This window comes from Colletotrichum destructivum, chromosome 3 (assembly GCF_034447905.1).
Source record: "Colletotrichum destructivum chromosome 3, complete sequence".
NCBI lineage: Eukaryota > Fungi > Ascomycota > Sordariomycetes > Glomerellales > Glomerellaceae > Colletotrichum > Colletotrichum destructivum.
Window position 1 is genome coordinate 326,684 of NC_085898.1, and position 15,263 is coordinate 341,946.

Sequence of the window (15,263 nt, forward strand, 5' to 3'; positions counted from 1 at the left end):
ATCAAGACGCGGCATTAAGTTTCAGCGATGCTAGAATTAATAGTACGTACAAGCTTTATTTGAAAGCCATGGGGACTATTCAAAAGCGACTCGTCGAGTTATCATTGACACCTACTCAAGTTCCACGCCCGAGTGTGCCTTCGCATTACCATAGCCTTCAGGTGGCGACCCAGCCCCCAACTCTGCCACGGGTGCCTCTGCAACACGAGCGTTACCCTTCTCTTCTGCCGCAACACGATGAAATCTCCATGGTTGCTGGCTGTCTAACTCAGACAGATGGGCTGGTTTGCTCTCACTTGTATCGTCCGTTCCCCTACCCTCAGTGACTACTGCCTGGCCGTCCAACTCCGGTTTCGCATAGCCGCTGTTTCCATCAGCCGCCTGAGCCATAGCAGCAGCAGCAAGCCGTTTGTTGTTCCGTCTTCTTCTCCAGAAAAACCACAAAACCCCAGCTAGACCCAGAAAAATGACAACAGCTCCCGTGGCTATCCCAGCGGCGGCGCCCGGCGTCATTCTATCATTGTTGTTGGCGGGGGATGAGGCGACCGCAGTTCCCACGGACAGTACACCTGTTGGCGAAGCTTGTGTGTTGGTTGTTTGAGAATTTGTCGCTTCTGTTGCCGACGCCTTCGGGTCAGAAGATGCGATGACAGTGAACGGTCCGCTGGTTGCTGTGGCAGCACTTGTAGTCACTGCTCCCTCCCGGACAGCGGCTACCATGTAAGTTCCAGTTGCTCCAAAGTCCTTCGGGATTTCCCAGTTGAACGAGACCACTGTTTGGTTGCAGACGTCTGTTGGCACCCACATCCAGTTGTCGCCCTCAGTGTTGAAAGTTATGTTCCTCGCTGTGAGAGTGTAGCATACCAATTAGCCCTGAACAATAACTTGTTGGAGCACGAATCGAGAAAACTGACAGTAGATGTTCAGCCGAAAGGCGCTTCCGCCGTCTTTGGTCTTCTCCTCGTACTTGACGTCCTGAACCCAAACATTCCAAAGGGCTGTGGTCGTATTGGTGTAGCCACTAGCTTTCCCTGCAAACCAACTCACAAGGAAAGGCGATCCCAGGTAGTAGCTGTCCCCTGTTCCTGGCCAAAATGCTTTTCCTTCCACTTCTGCACAGTAGTCTCTCGCCAAGAGGCGTTTGAACGAGGACCAGAGGGGCCACATACTGCAAAGGCCGATAGATTGATAGGTGCTGGAAATTCGTGCAGTGGTGTGCAGTATTCGAGAAATATTTTCAGCGGAGAGTGCTCCAACTCCAATGCGTTTTCCGAAATTCGGGCAAGGTCGCTAGGTGCGACTTTTTATCAGACGCATGAGCAGACTAAAGACATGCTGCGGTACTTGACTGCTCTTCAGCCGCATCTTAGCCCTGATTTAGGCTTTCAGCTCATCTTCAATGGCGTAAACGCCACATTCCAGAAGCTGCAGCATGATAATCATTGCAGAAGGTACACGGCAAAATAGATGATCGAGTTTTGGCGTTTGCCCTGAGGAGCGCATGCGGACGAGTTGCTAGCCAGCAACTAGAAGTGACCATGTGTCTCACGGTTGCTTCGATCCTTGCTCAAGGGCCTGTAGTTCGAAGGCACAGCAGCGACAAATCCTCACTTACCACAATAGATGATCGCGGGTATCGACTCATCTTTGCGATCGGCTAATCAAAGCTAAACCATCGATTTGGACAAAGCGTGCGTGTGACTAGGCGAAAGCTAGTGGCTGTGGCGCTGGCGCGGGGGAATCCCAGCTCGGCTAGGCCAATCGACTTCTTTACTTGTTCGTAAGGCGACAAGAATATCAGTGTATGTGTGCGTACTGTGACTGTGGCCTGTTTGCTCTTTGGTCTGAACAGCCGTACACTTCCGGGCAGAGAGAAATGATGGGTCTGCTGTGTTTCAAGGATGGCGATGGACCCGTTTCAAAAGTATCAAGATAGACAGCAATCGTGATTCGTAAAACGAAGGTGTGCACTGTAGAGATCAGATTATTACGAAGTGGACTGACTAGTTCATACAAGCATTCAATACTTGCATGAATGCTGGGAGAAACTATTGGAACTTTGAAGCGGGAGTTAGGCATCGTGACTATAGCTTGTTTTCAAGTTGGCACTATCGCGTGTTCGGGAGATTCCAGCAACAAGTTTTCTACGGCTAACAGTGAATTAAGCTCTTGATAAAGTATAGCCTTATAATCCGTCAGTATCAATAGGTGGGTCGAGCGTGAACTGTGGCTGTGGTTGTTTAGTAGCATTGTTTCGCAATATGAACGTTTTACTCTTCATTAACGTTGTCCTGACGACGCATTTCATCTTGTGGGAGGTCAGATTTGACAACTGTCGCAAAAACGACGTCGTCAATTGCGGGCAGCAATTAACGCCTTATATCCTTCGTTACAACAACCTTGTCCGGGAGAAAAGCTGTGAATAGAGTTCCAACGAACGTCTGGACCCTGACGCGCATATGTACACCAAAGCGTAATCTTTGCCCTACTATTGATTTTCTTGACACATCATCCACCAATCAGACATAGTCGCCAAAGCTGCAATAGTGTTCAGAAACATGAGCAAAGCAGTTCTCGACAGTGTTTGCCACTTTTCACGGCCCAGAGTAACCCATTTGCAAAGTCATGAGACGACGACACTACTTGTACTTTGGAGTAACCCGAAGGAATTGCGGAGGGTCCGGTTTGTGGGCAGAGTGACGCTCGACATCAACCTGTGGTGGTGTGGTGAGCTTGTTACCCTTCTCATCCTCGAGGCTAAAGTCGAACGAGGCAATGAAGTAGGCAGTAATGATATTCTGCTCGAGCTTGGCGAAGCGGACGCCCACTACAACAGTCAGACAAGTTCAGAATCAACGGATGAATCGAGACAGGCTTACGGCATGGATGTCGCCCTGTACCCCACCCAACGAACGCATCGGGCTTCTTCTTGTCCTCGGCGCGGTCAGGCAGATATCTGGCGGGGTCCCATTTCAGCGGGTCGGGGTACACTTGGGGATCGAGATGGATGTCGCCTGTCGCATAAGCGACGAAGGCACCAGGCGGTATGACTTCGTTGCCGTGTCCTGTAGGAATCGGGCGGCCGCTGGTATTCTTCCTAAAGGCAGTGCCCAGCAAGTTCAGGCGGATCGAGTCGCGCAGACACATGTCGATGACGGGAAACTCGGACTCCCAGGCCTCCAAGGGGACATCATCGAGCTGGTAACGCAAGGGCGCGGAAGGGTCCCGGGCATACTTGGCGGCGGCGGCGCGGACTTCGTCTTGGGCCTTGGCGAGCCATTCGGGAGAGCAAGCCAAATAGCAGGCAACCCACGCCGCGTTGATGCCGCTGTTCAAAAGCCCCGCGAACAAAGCCCCGACGACGAACTCGATGATACGGAATGTCCGATCGCCCTGGTCGAGCATGTACTGCAGGGCGTCGTCGTGTTTCTCGCCGCTCGCCATGCGCTTCTTGATGATGCCCTCGATCATAAAGTACAGTTTCGTACCGGCGTAAGTACGCTTCAGCAGGGCCGGCGAGGGCACCTTGGGGAACATAACGGAAGTGGCGGTCGCGCTGGCCTCAATAGTCTCGAACAGCTCCAGCGTCTGCTCGAGAAGCTGTGCGTCGTCGGCGATGTCGTCGGCGCCTACCATGCGGATCGTCAGACGGAACACGATGCGGTACAGGCTCTCGAAGGGATTGGTGACGCCGCTGGGGTCGTTGCCGATGGCGTCCATGGCCTCCTGGGTGTCGGCGATGAGAGTCGGCAGCTTGCGGCGGAACTGCTCGTTCTTCAGCAGGAAGACGATGCGGCGGGTGAAGTGGTTGTTGATGTCATGATCCTTGCCCTCGCCCACGTCGAGGGCCTCGACTGTGGGCGACTGGCCAAAAAGCACAGCGTAGCCCTCGCTGAATCCCAGGTCCTTGGACTCGAAGAACAGGCGTCGGCCCGCGTCACCCGACAGGCCGACGATGGTGTTGGGGCCGGCGTGGAACGCGAAGTTGCCTGAGGGCGTTGCGTCGCGCTGGCGGCGATGCCAGCTCCAGCGCCGGCCCCAGAAACCCCAGGAGCCCGTGATCGGGTAGTTGTCGAGGGCGATGGGCGGCGCGTTGGCGGGCCACGGCACGCGGCGGGAAAGGGTATACACAGCTACATATATGCCAAAGAGAGGAACAGACGCGAGGAGGAGGAGGAACAGCGTGGAGGGTGTGGTGACAGCGGTGACAGCGACACCGACGATATCCAGGAGCGCCATGTCTGTTGAGAGTTGCGGGTACGACTCGGGGATGGGTTTGGCTGTGTGCTGGTTACACTCAGTCAAGAGTGGTGAAGCAGCCGGAATGGGAACGAGACCTTGCTTTTCCTTACGCCTGGCGCTGGCTAGTCGCCGTTGCGCGATTTCCTGACCGAAGAAGGCTGGGTGTCTACTAGTCTTTACCGACTAGTCCATATGGTTAGCGGCGCCTGTGGGATGATGACACCGGGATCTACATACAGACTGAGATAAGCCAAGACAGTCTCCCGTGAGGCCACACAGCGCTGCCTACGTGCAGATGAATCAATAGTCTGCTTATTATCTGACGTGCGTATCATTGGTGGTTAAAGTCCTCGGTTCCCGGAGTCTCCGACGCGTGGCGGAGACTCGGTGCCCATGGGGCTAGAGATGGCGAGATCATGTGAAGGCATCTGGGGTATAGCAGGGCACAATGCTACTAGTGAGCATTGGGGACTCAACGCATCACTCCCTAGGATCCCCAGACGACGGTGGCGTAATCCCACCCGAGCCGGATCTTGTGATGGGAAGCTTTTATGCGCAAACAATCTGAAGACGTTTGTCCTCCCCCTCTCCCCGCTGTATGGCAGGATTTGGCCGACATCGAACTGTTCACTCGCAACCGAAGAAATGAGGCAGACATCGTCTAAGCTGAACACAGGGATGTGGTGATGAAGCTCTGTTCTGCCTTCTGATTTGAACAGGCGATCCACCAGACCACACTCTCGCTTAGCCAACTGATTTCCCCGCGCGGGAGCAACACCGCCATGTCTAAGGCAACACCATCACGGCTGTCGGGAGAGACACGTCCTACGAGCCCCCCGATTCGTTGGTTTTCGAAGGGCCATGTCTCTTCCGCCTATCATCACGCTCCCGTACTGGTCGGAGCCTGGGATCTCTTAGGGCTGACGGAAGAAGGGTGGATCGACGGCTTCGCAAGGCGCACGGAAGGCGAAGCACGGGGAGATAAGAGTCTATACCCGATTAGGAGAATACTCTGGCCAAGACTCGATGCCAAGCGAGGCGTCTCCCCAAGGGTTGGGCATCGTGGCGGCAGCAAGGCACCCGCACAACGTCCAAAACGAAGGGCTACATAAGAATCCCCAAGCCTTTGCGGATCTAACAGACCTAGCCTTACCCAAGAAAGCTTGCGACCGCTTCGTCCCGTCGACTTCTTATTTCTCCATTTGGCATCGTCTGGGCCCCATCAACCAATAGAGCAGATGACCCGTCTGCAACTCCTATCGTGATCGTTATTCGGACAGATCCGCTCATCAAACGCCATGTCTCCGACAGCCTTAACCGTGACGGCCCCTGCATCACCCGAGTCCCCCGAGCGCCGCCGTTGTTGGGAATGTCTCCGCCGTCGCTTGGTCTGTGACGCCATCAAGCCTGTCTGCAACAAGTGTCGAACGGCAGGGATTGTTTGCCCCGGCTACGACGACAAGAAACCACTCACTTGGCTTGCCCCGGGCAAGGTCACATGCCGCACTCGGCGAAAACCTCGCAGTGGGGAGACCGACGCCGATAGCAAGAAACCCATTAGGCCAAAGTCAAAGACATTGAGGAAGGGTTTGGGTAGAACTTTGAGTGAGGAGGAGCAAAGAATTTTTGATGGGGTTGAATACATTCTTCACTCGGATCTCAGAACCGATATCTGTGACGTTTATGAGGCCGTTCAGTATTGTGAGTTAAATCTACCACGTGGGAATCAATCCCACCGGCCTGGGGTCAAGAGGAGTTGTCCTCAACGCCAAAAACATCAAGCTTACTCTCTACCCACCAGACAACGCCGTCTTCTACCCCTACACCAGGGCTGGACATTCGGGCAACGCCAACGTGTTCATCGACCAAATACCTCTGAAGGTGGTAAAATACCTGCCGACGTCTATAGCACACAACCTGGTGGCTATCGTGTTTCAACACCGGCTGCATGTGCAGATGGAATGGAAATTCGACTGCCCCTCGGCCAAACACGCCCAAGCTCGACTACACCACCATCGCGGCATTTCCATCCGCGCTCTCAACGAGGATATTGCCAATGCCAAGACACAGAGCAGCGACACGGTACTGACAGGTGTCACTTTACTTATGCAGTCTGAGGTAAGTCGCACGAAGACAAAGAGTAATTACACAACAGTGACCTGACACGAAGGCAGATAACGTCATGCATATCACCCAATTGGAAGCATCATGCCACCGGCTTTCTTGCCATGCTCGCCTGTCGCGGAGGTGCCACAGGCTGGCTCAAGTCTGCGGGTTACTTGAGAGGTGTTCTTTTGTCCTTCTTGATGTGAGTCTAGATTCAGCCAGTGTCAGAGATCAAGCTAACATGCCCCCAAAGAACAATGGTGGTTGCAAACACAACAAGCCCCTCGTTTGATCAAGTAGAAATTTGCTCCCACAAAGAGCTTATCGCCATGACGGAGGAATTGTATCCTCTGGGTTTGCACCCTTCCATACCTTGTCCAATGACCCTCTTCTTAGAGATCATCCGGATCAATCATCTCCGGTACCAGTTTTCGAAGGGGTTGATCAGCAAGGAAGAAGCCGAGGTTTCTGCCGACAAGATCATCAGCAGGATCATGGATTTCAACTCGGAAGACTGCACCGGCTTCTACGAAGCCAAAGAGCAACGTGACCTGATTACTCACATGTTTCATTCGGCGGTTGCTGTATTTGGCATCTCCTCTCTGCAGAGTACCGGGGTTCTTCCCAACACGAGGTACCTGAAGTCGCTGAAGACAGGGCACAGCGACCGTTTGTACTGCCTATTGGAAGAAATGAGGAAGCACACGGTCCTCAAGAAGTCGGTACAGTGGCCTTTGATAGTCGCCGGCGTCGAGGCAGGAATCAGAGTAGACAAGCGACGGCTTGTTGGGGAGCTCCTCGTAGACCAGGGGAAGGACATTGGCACGCCCCTTTCTTTCCACGCCAAGACCATACTACGGAAGTTCTGGGACGGGACCAACACGGATTGGGATGTTTGTTTCGATCAGCCTTATGCGTTGGTGGCTTAGCTTAGGTCTCACTTTATAGAGAAGCAGTTAGATTCAAATCTTCACAGGTTTATAAACATCTCTAGGTAAACGAATTGAACTTTTTGATATGCTGTTTGATAGTACAACAATGGACTGGATGCGTGATAGTGTCATGCTTATTTGCTTGACCTAAGTCCTGCTTCAGTGATCAAACATCACATTATCCATAGGCGTTCTGGTCTGTATAGCCTTGCGGCTTACCTCAGAGCAGGAAAGATTTTTGGATGCACTCTATCTCAATATTTAACAATGCCTCTGATAGATACTCAAATGCTATTAACACTTGCGCCAATGATGTGTACACATCTGAAGAACAAAAGAGACCCCGGACACATGACGAAATCGATGGAATTCCAGCGTCCTAGTCACTTTCTTCGTTACGTCTAAAGGTGACGTCAGAGAATAAGAAAATGAGGGACGAAGCAGCCGTTTGTCCAGGGCTCTTCGAGAAGTTAGATGTGTGGTCTAAAGGGAAGGGTCGTAAGACCAATAGTCATGGCTTGCCTTCTGTTACAATGCTTAGAGTCTCTCGTGCAAAGCTTCATTGTTTGGAATTCCATTTGCCATTGCATAAGTTTGAAGTCGTGCTACAAACTATTCACACAAAGTGCCACCTACCGCGGTATCAATATAAGAGTATAGAAACTGTGTAGGGCTGATTCTAAGGACAATATAGCCTCATCAATAAACAACAGTAAGCTAGGTACTTTCACGTCCAATCTAAAGTAAGATTCTTCCAAATGACCGCCGATACCGATTGAAGTCTCAATTCGATGTTATCCACAATGTTTCGCCAAAGGCAACCACTTAAGGTTCACGTAGTGATAGTAGTCGCTATTATTTTCTTTACCACTATGCCCAATCCAACATGCACCTGCGGAATGTTTTCTGTTCAGAGGTAGACGAGATATCGATTGCCACTCTATTGTGATGCCCAATATGTGAGCTCTTAGCAGCAAACGGCATAACCGAAAGGTCTGATTTATGATAACCTGACTCTATACATTTTTTAGCATATCCCGACGCTATGTTTCAAACACATTGAACCCAATAACAGCTACGTACGTATACGGGTATCATGGAGTCGAAGCGGAAACTTGTCAGTTGTTGGAGCTGTTTTCTGATTTACTTGAGTAAACTGATAGTAGTTCTCTGTTTTCTGTGAGAGAGAAGCTAGAATGGACCAGACGAGACAGTCGACAAAACTTGTGACATGTCAATCTACATGCAAGTTCACTTGGATAACTCTGACCAACGTCTGGAACCCTTCCAAGGGAGGTGAAAAGCTTGGGGAAGACCCCACACACCCCGTAACGCGTCTCGTACAAGAGCTATCCGAGATGAGTTTGTTACAAACGGGCGTTCAAGAGACCTTATTCCAACGCGAGTAACAAGAATGTTTTCTTTTGTTTCGCCTGAATACAAGACTATGAAAATGGAATTGGTGGTCCACATGTTGTGCATATACGAAAATGCATCAGGCTCTCGCCGCTTCTCTTCTGTCCTAACCCCTTCTTGGCCTCAACCCGGCGAATGGGAGCGCCTGGCAACGCCAAGGATCGTATTGCGAGACTATGCTAGCGCCATGGCGTGCTCACGCAGCTCACATAAGCTTGGCCGGGCCGGGATTCCCAACGGAAGAATGCACAACAAGCTCTCCGTAGCCGTGCCACACCCCCCCGCTTCATTGTTACGCGGCAACGCGGGTGAGGCCCGTGATGGGCCCGGAATCCAAATAAATGGAGACGCGGCCCGGGGGGGGTAGGTAGTCAGCACGGGTGACACCGATCAGTCCAATATCATAGCCAGCACAGCCCATGCCCTCCCCTTCAGGTGTGTGTACCATGTAATGGAAGAAAACCGTTGACGAACGCCAAGTGCGCACGGGGCCAGGGGACCAATTGTTGTTGCAGCGACCCCATTATTGGGAGGTCGAGATTTTCTAGCGGCCCCGGGGAAAACGAATTAGTGACGCCCTGCATCGACCGAATAGGGCCACACACCATCTCATTGACTTCTGGGCGACATCCTCCATGCCCGGGTCGCATGATATTTCTGTTGGAACGACCGGGGGGGAGGGGGGGCTCTTAACCCGAACCACGGGCGGCACTTTGGCTTTTATTGCCAAGATCTATCTATGCTCGGCACGTCTTGTTGTGCTGCTCTTACTTACATATAAGATGGGGATGTTGTTCCGCCATATGGTCCCCGTCTGTTGGGCAGGGGTTTGCCAAGGCCTAAGGACACTTATTCCTCTACATCTAAAGTTCTACGAGACGGAACGCTGAGAGAGTTAAGCCTCGTAAAATATGGTGTACCTCAAGGCGCAATGCCTGTTGGCTGCGGCCTACATCGCAGTGGCTGCCGCTGCTGCGTGCGTTTCCGACCTCCTGGTGGACGACTTCTCCAACACGCTGTCAACAAACCGAAACAATCTTGGTTCGTGGACGTCAGGTAAGATGACCCCCGAGTGCACACTTTATGGGCCGTTCTTCCAGCACACCAGCTGACTGACTCCACTAGACGATGCTAGCATGACCAGCATCTCCGCGTCCGGCGGCATCCTCAGCTTCACCCCCAAGAGCGGAGCATACTTCTACGAGACGTTTCCCTGCCAGGCGCTGCAGGCCGACTCCTACACGCATGTGCAGCTGGACATCAAGGCACCTGTGTCAGGCGCGGCGTTCACGGTTCAACTCAGCTCAGCATCGAGCTGTTCGGCCACGACCAACACGAAGACGGCTTTCCGGGTCACCGGGCTTACCGGCGGCTGGCAGACAGTCCGCATCCCGCTGAGTAGCTTTGCCGGGGCGAACCTCAACGCGGCTCTCTCCATTGTCATCGAGTCCTTCTCATCGACTCAGCAATGGCAGTTGGACAAGATCTCGTTCGTCTGCGGCCAGGGCCCAACAACCTCTGCCAGTGAGTTTTGCGAGATCTGGATGGTGTTTTTACCCGGTCTTTGGCCCGCCTGGTACTAATCAAGTTGCCTAGCCAATGCGCCAACCCAGGCCACTTCTACTCCAGCGCCATCCTCGAGCCTGTCCACCTCACCGGGGTGCTCGCCGCTCTTGGTTGATGATTGGGCGTCACAGTCGCGCCTGGACTTCCTGGGTTACAACGCACTTCTGCTGCCGACCGGTCATGACGGAACGATGCAGTCCGTTCTCGTGAACAACTACCACGTCACTCTGACGCCGAAATCCACCTCGTCGTACTTTTACTCCCAGGTCGGATGCGTCGATGCCACAAAGTTTGGCGGCATAGCGCTCCGGATCAAGGCCCCGGCCGGTACGACGTTCAAGATCGAGTTGTCTTCCAAGACGACGTGCGACGGCGCGGCGACGGCGTCATCGTCCCAGACCACCGCCCAGCTTGGCTGGACATTCGACGGAACTGAGAGGCTGTACAGCTTCCCCTGGTCAAAGTTCAGCGGGCTCAACCTGTCCAAGCTGAGATCCATCGTCATCTCGGCGCCCAGCCAACCGCTCACCCTGGGCCCGCTGGCGCTCTACTGCGGAAGCACTCCCAGTGCATGGACGCCGCCCTCGACGACCAGCCCGGCATCGCCGACTGCAACCGTCCCGGCGCCCGTCGCCACGGTCTCGGGTTTCGTCATCGACACCTTCAGCAGCGCCAGCACCAACTCGCTCGGGTTCTGGCACGGCGGCGAGGACATGGGCCTTTCCTGGGGCTCCAACCGCGTCACCATCAACGCCAAAGTCCCCGACTACGCCTTCACCACGCTCGTCAGCAACGGCTGTCGGGACCTTCGCAGCTACAGCGGCTCGTATTTGCACATTGCCTACTCGGGCCACACCAAGTTCTCCGTTTCGCTGCAGCAGCACAACTCGCAATGCAACTCGGGCGTGGCGCCGTATCCCGAGACGAGGGACAGCCTCGAGGCGGCCCGGTACGCCAAGGGCAACGATATCTACATCCCCATCTCGCACTTCAACATCAACTTGCAGCGCGTCAGCAGTGTCGCCATCAGGGGCGTGTACAGCGCCGAGCCCGTCGTCCTGACCAAGATCGAGATCGTCCCCTCCATTCCCTCGGGCGTCACCATACCTCAGAAGCTACCCTCGGGCACCCTCGTCTTCGCCTGCACGCGGCCCAACTCGTTCGCCTTTGGCATCGATGACGGCAACCCCAAGTACGCCGCCAGGCTGGCGCAGATTGTCCGGGACGCCGGCATCAAAGTGACCTTTTTCGCCGTCGGTGCGGTGCTCGAGAACCCCTCCACCGGCATGGCCAGCCTCTACCAGCAGCTCAAGAGCGAGGGCCACCAGATCGCGCTGCACTCCCACACGCACCCGCGGATGGAGGGGCTCCCGACCATTGAGAGCATTGACTGGGAGTACAACGAGGACTACAGGGTCATGGAGAACATCTTCGGCGAGAGGTCCAACTACTTCCGCCCGCCGTTTGGCGTCGAGGGCGCGCGCATGCGCCAGCGCTGGGCGGCCGCCTCCAGGTCGGATAAGGCCTATCTCGTCAACTGGAGCGTGGACGTCCAGGACTGGCTCTGGGCCGAGACGAGCACCCCGGAAAAGCAGCTCGACGCCTTCAACTCGGACGTGGCTAAGGGGGGCAACCTGGTCGTCATGCACTTTTCGTACAACTCGACCGTCAACTACTTCCCCGAGTTCATCAGGCAGGCCAAGGCTACCGGCAAGCAGATCATGCGCATCGATCAGTGCATGGAGGATCCAAACGCACCACCGCTCTGAGTGCGGAAGGCATCGTAGGTTTTGAGGAGCAATGAAACTCGAGCGGCCAGAAGAGCGTCTAGTGTCAAGACGTTGGCTGATTGGTAGATAAGAGACTCATAGGAGTCGGCCTTCCAATAATAATATTAATCAAGAATCTAATGAGAGACTCACCTTGGAGTTCCGCTGGAACCTTGGTTGGGATAATTGCTTTCGAGCTAGTCGGGTATGTCCATATAATTATTTGATCTACTACTACCTCAGGATTCGGTTGTTTATGACCATCTCCAGTATGTTTTCTAAGAAGAGATGGGATCTTGGGATTGATCATCGTTCAATGTCAGTCGTAAACACTTTCTGTCGATGGTCATAAACAGCCCCGACATCTCCCGCATGATGAACATCGCAAAAATGCATTACTTCGGTGGATAAGTATGCGAGCCACTCAGCAGTTGTTCGTCCTGGCTCACCGGATCTTAGGACTCCGACTTCTACATGCCGGTTCGAGGAATGACCTGGATACCTGGACACTTAGCCGACGAGGGTACTACCGTGGATATTCTCCGTCCATGTCAGATCATAAACTTCAGTGTCCATCCACATGTTATTCTCGGCTATCCGCCTCCAGCCAAAGAGCGTCACAGAAGCGCGCACAAATGTTCTTTCTTGGCTGTTCCGCAACATGCGGTTTTACAATATAGTAACGCTGGCACCTTTTCAGTTCCCGACTTAGCATCTTCCCCCGCACTTTGGGTATTAGTCGCGGCACCTCACTGCGACAGTTCTCGTGTCGCCGATTCGCTCCCCGGCAGTGGTCGATTTGAGCCTATTCAGAGCTAAATGAAACCCTTTGTCCCAGCCAATTGGATAGTGGAGGGCCCTTTTAGCAGACATGCCGGCCGGATACGGCTTCGTCCTATACTATTTATCATTACATGAAGAGCCGGGTCTTTCACAGCATAGCCAATTCTTTTCATCTGTAAGAGCATGTTAACGATGAGGAGGGTGATTCAGAAGGTACATAAATGAGGCAAAGCTACTTCAAAGAACGAGACCATTTTGGTCAACCGATCTTCAGAATATACTCGTTCTCCGCATACCCGCTTTCTCTTCAGAATCTGACGTCCAAATTGCCACTTCAGTAGAACGACGAGATGCCTTCTCTCAGAGGGACCGCCCTTTGCCTCTTGGCTGCAGTTTCTCATCTAGTTTCCGCATGGCCGACTCAACATCCCGAACACGTCCAGATCCTGACCAGGGCAGAGCAACTGGCCACCGAATATGACTATGTCATCGTCGGCGGCGGCACCTCTGGTCTGACTGTTGGCGATCGTCTTACCGAAGACGGTAAATGTGAGCTTTCCCTTCCCGGTTCATCACTCCCTTGTGGCCCCGATCTGACGGAGAAGAAAAGACACCGTTCTCGTGGTCGAGTACGGATACTACGACAGCCAAACGGGCATGAATCCTCGACGCATGTACAACATCACGTCCAAGCCGTGCCCCAACCTCAATGGCCGCAGCTTCTCCGTGGGCATTGGATGCGTCGTGGGCGGGAGCTCCAACGTCAACGGCCAGGTCTTCCTGAGAGGAACCAAGGATGAGTACAACGCCTGGAAAGATCTGGGCGGACCCGGGTCTACCTGGGACTGGGACAACCTGCTCCCTTACTTCAAGAAGGTAAGGCTGTTCCCACCCAAGGCAGTGTCTCAAGGCTGATAGTGTCTAGGGCATCACTCTCGCCCCTCCTGATGCCGCTCAAGCTCGGGAGTACAACATCACGTACGACATGAAGTACTGGGGCACGACCTCCAAGATCTACGCTGCCTTCGGCAAGGGTCCCCTCCAGTCCAGCCTCAGTAAGTGCAACTACCTTCGCCCATCAACAGTTTCTCCATATACTAACCACACCTCCCAGAGATCCTCTACAACGCCATGTCCAAGATGCCCGGTATGACCATCCCCGTCGACAGCGGCGCCGGCGAGGCCGGCCTCTACTGGTACCCAATGTCCCAGGACCCCGTCCAGTTCCAGCGCTCCTACGCCCGCACCGGCCACTGGGACGGCCTCAACCGGCCCAACTATGAGATGATCGTCGGCGCCAGGGTCAACCGCATCCTCTTCGACGGGGACACCGCCACGGGCGTGCAGTTCGTCTCGCGCAACAACACGGGAGCCGCACCCGTCCAGATCAAGGCACGGCGCGAGGTCATCCTTGCCGCCGGGTCCATCCACACGCCGCAGGTGCTGATGCTTAGCGGCATCGGGCCCCGCGCCCACCTCGAACAGGCCCGCATCCCCGTCAAGGTCGACCTCCCCGGCGTCGGGTCCAACTTTCAGGACCACAGTTACATTCCCAGCATCTCGTATCAGTGGGGCCGAGCGCTTCCCAACTCTGGCGGCGGTGGCTGGGGTGGCGGCGGACCGCCGGCTCTCGCATCCATGATCGGCTTGCCCGTCGTCAGCCCAGACAGGTTCGAGACCCTCGCCAGAGCGTTCGAGGCTCAAGACCCCAGGTCCCATCTGCCGTCGAGCTACACCGCCGAGCAGATTGAGGGCTACAAGCAACAGCAGAAAGTCTGGGGCCGCCTCATGCGGTCAAAGAACGTCGTCTTCTCCGAGATGATGATGTACGGCCCCGGGGGCTCAGTGCAAAACCTGCACTGCATGTCCCGCGGCAACATTCTCCTGAACACGGCACAGCCCGAGGCCGAGATGCTGGTCGACTACCGCGCGGCGTCCAACACCATCGACCTCGACGTCATGGCCGAGATCATCAAGTTCATGCGTCGGTACATGACCACGGGAGACCTCGCGCAGTACCAGGCCCGCGAGACGTCGCCCGGCACCGGCGTCTCGACGGACACTCAGCTCGTCAACTGGGCTAAGGGGCAGATCATCCCGTCCGTGTACCACCCCGTCGGCACAACGGCCAAGATGCCCCGCGAGTGGGGCGGCGTGCTCGACGAGAACCTGCTGGTCTACGGCGTCAAGAAACTGAGAGTTGTCGACGCCTCGATGATGCCCACGACTGTAGGCGCGACCACCTCCATGACGGTCTATGCTGTCGCCGAGAAGGTAAGGCGAATGAGTTTGGAGATGCGTCCACTTCGCTAATATACATCCGCTAGGCTGCTGATATGATTAAAGTGCAAACCCAGTGAGTCCATTGGTGTCCTCTGATATGTGTTACACGGAAGGCTGGAACAGGTACTGAACGAAGGGCAACTCTCGGGAACACACGTAGTGAATA

At 54.4% G+C, this 15,263-nt stretch overlaps 5 protein-coding genes across 5 annotated transcripts; 3 read left to right on the forward strand and 2 right to left on the reverse strand.

Annotated features, from left to right (window-relative positions):
- Positions 1-111: 111 nt before the first annotated feature.
- CDEST_04164 (uncharacterized protein) lies at positions 112-1,167 on the reverse strand (the record flags this gene model as incomplete). Its single annotated transcript, XM_062920323.1, has 2 exons — positions 112-845; positions 915-1,167. 2 exons carry the CDS (start codon positions 1,165-1,167, stop codon positions 112-114), a joined length of 987 nt encoding a protein of 328 aa, XP_062776374.1.
- Positions 1,168-2,171: 1,004 nt separating this feature from the next.
- On the reverse strand, positions 2,172-4,422 carry CDEST_04165 (Putative cytochrome P450). The gene is made up of 2 exons (XM_062920324.1): positions 2,880-4,422; positions 2,172-2,827 (listed from the first exon to the last, which is right to left on the reverse strand). Exons 1-2 carry the CDS (start codon positions 4,237-4,239, stop codon positions 2,640-2,642), a joined length of 1,548 nt encoding a protein of 515 aa, XP_062776375.1. The 5' UTR covers positions 4,240-4,422; the 3' UTR covers positions 2,172-2,639.
- A 567-nt stretch (positions 4,423-4,989) lies between these two features.
- CDEST_04166 (Putative zn(2)Cys(6) fungal-type DNA-binding domain, fungal transcription factor) lies at positions 4,990-7,348 on the forward strand. Its single transcript, XM_062920325.1, has 4 exons — positions 4,990-5,943; positions 6,044-6,360; positions 6,417-6,550; positions 6,602-7,348. Exons 1-4 carry the CDS (start codon positions 5,541-5,543, stop codon positions 7,275-7,277), a joined length of 1,530 nt encoding a protein of 509 aa, XP_062776376.1. The 5' UTR covers positions 4,990-5,540; the 3' UTR covers positions 7,278-7,348.
- Positions 7,349-9,607: 2,259 nt separating this feature from the next.
- On the forward strand, positions 9,608-12,031 carry CDEST_04167 (Putative NodB domain, Galactose-binding-like domain superfamily; the record flags this gene model as incomplete). Its single annotated transcript, XM_062920326.1, has 3 exons — positions 9,608-9,752; positions 9,822-10,220; positions 10,293-12,031. 3 exons carry the CDS (start codon positions 9,608-9,610, stop codon positions 12,029-12,031), a joined length of 2,283 nt encoding a protein of 760 aa, XP_062776377.1.
- A 1,133-nt stretch (positions 12,032-13,164) lies between these two features.
- CDEST_04168 (Putative glucose-methanol-choline oxidoreductase, glucose Oxidase, domain 2) lies at positions 13,165-15,127 on the forward strand (the record flags this gene model as incomplete). Its single annotated transcript, XM_062920327.1, has 4 exons — positions 13,165-13,363; positions 13,425-13,690; positions 13,740-13,869; positions 13,929-15,127. The coding sequence occupies 4 exons, from the start codon at positions 13,165-13,167 to the stop codon at positions 15,125-15,127; spliced, it is 1,794 nt and encodes a 597-aa protein (XP_062776378.1).
- Positions 15,128-15,263: the final 136 nt, after the last annotated feature.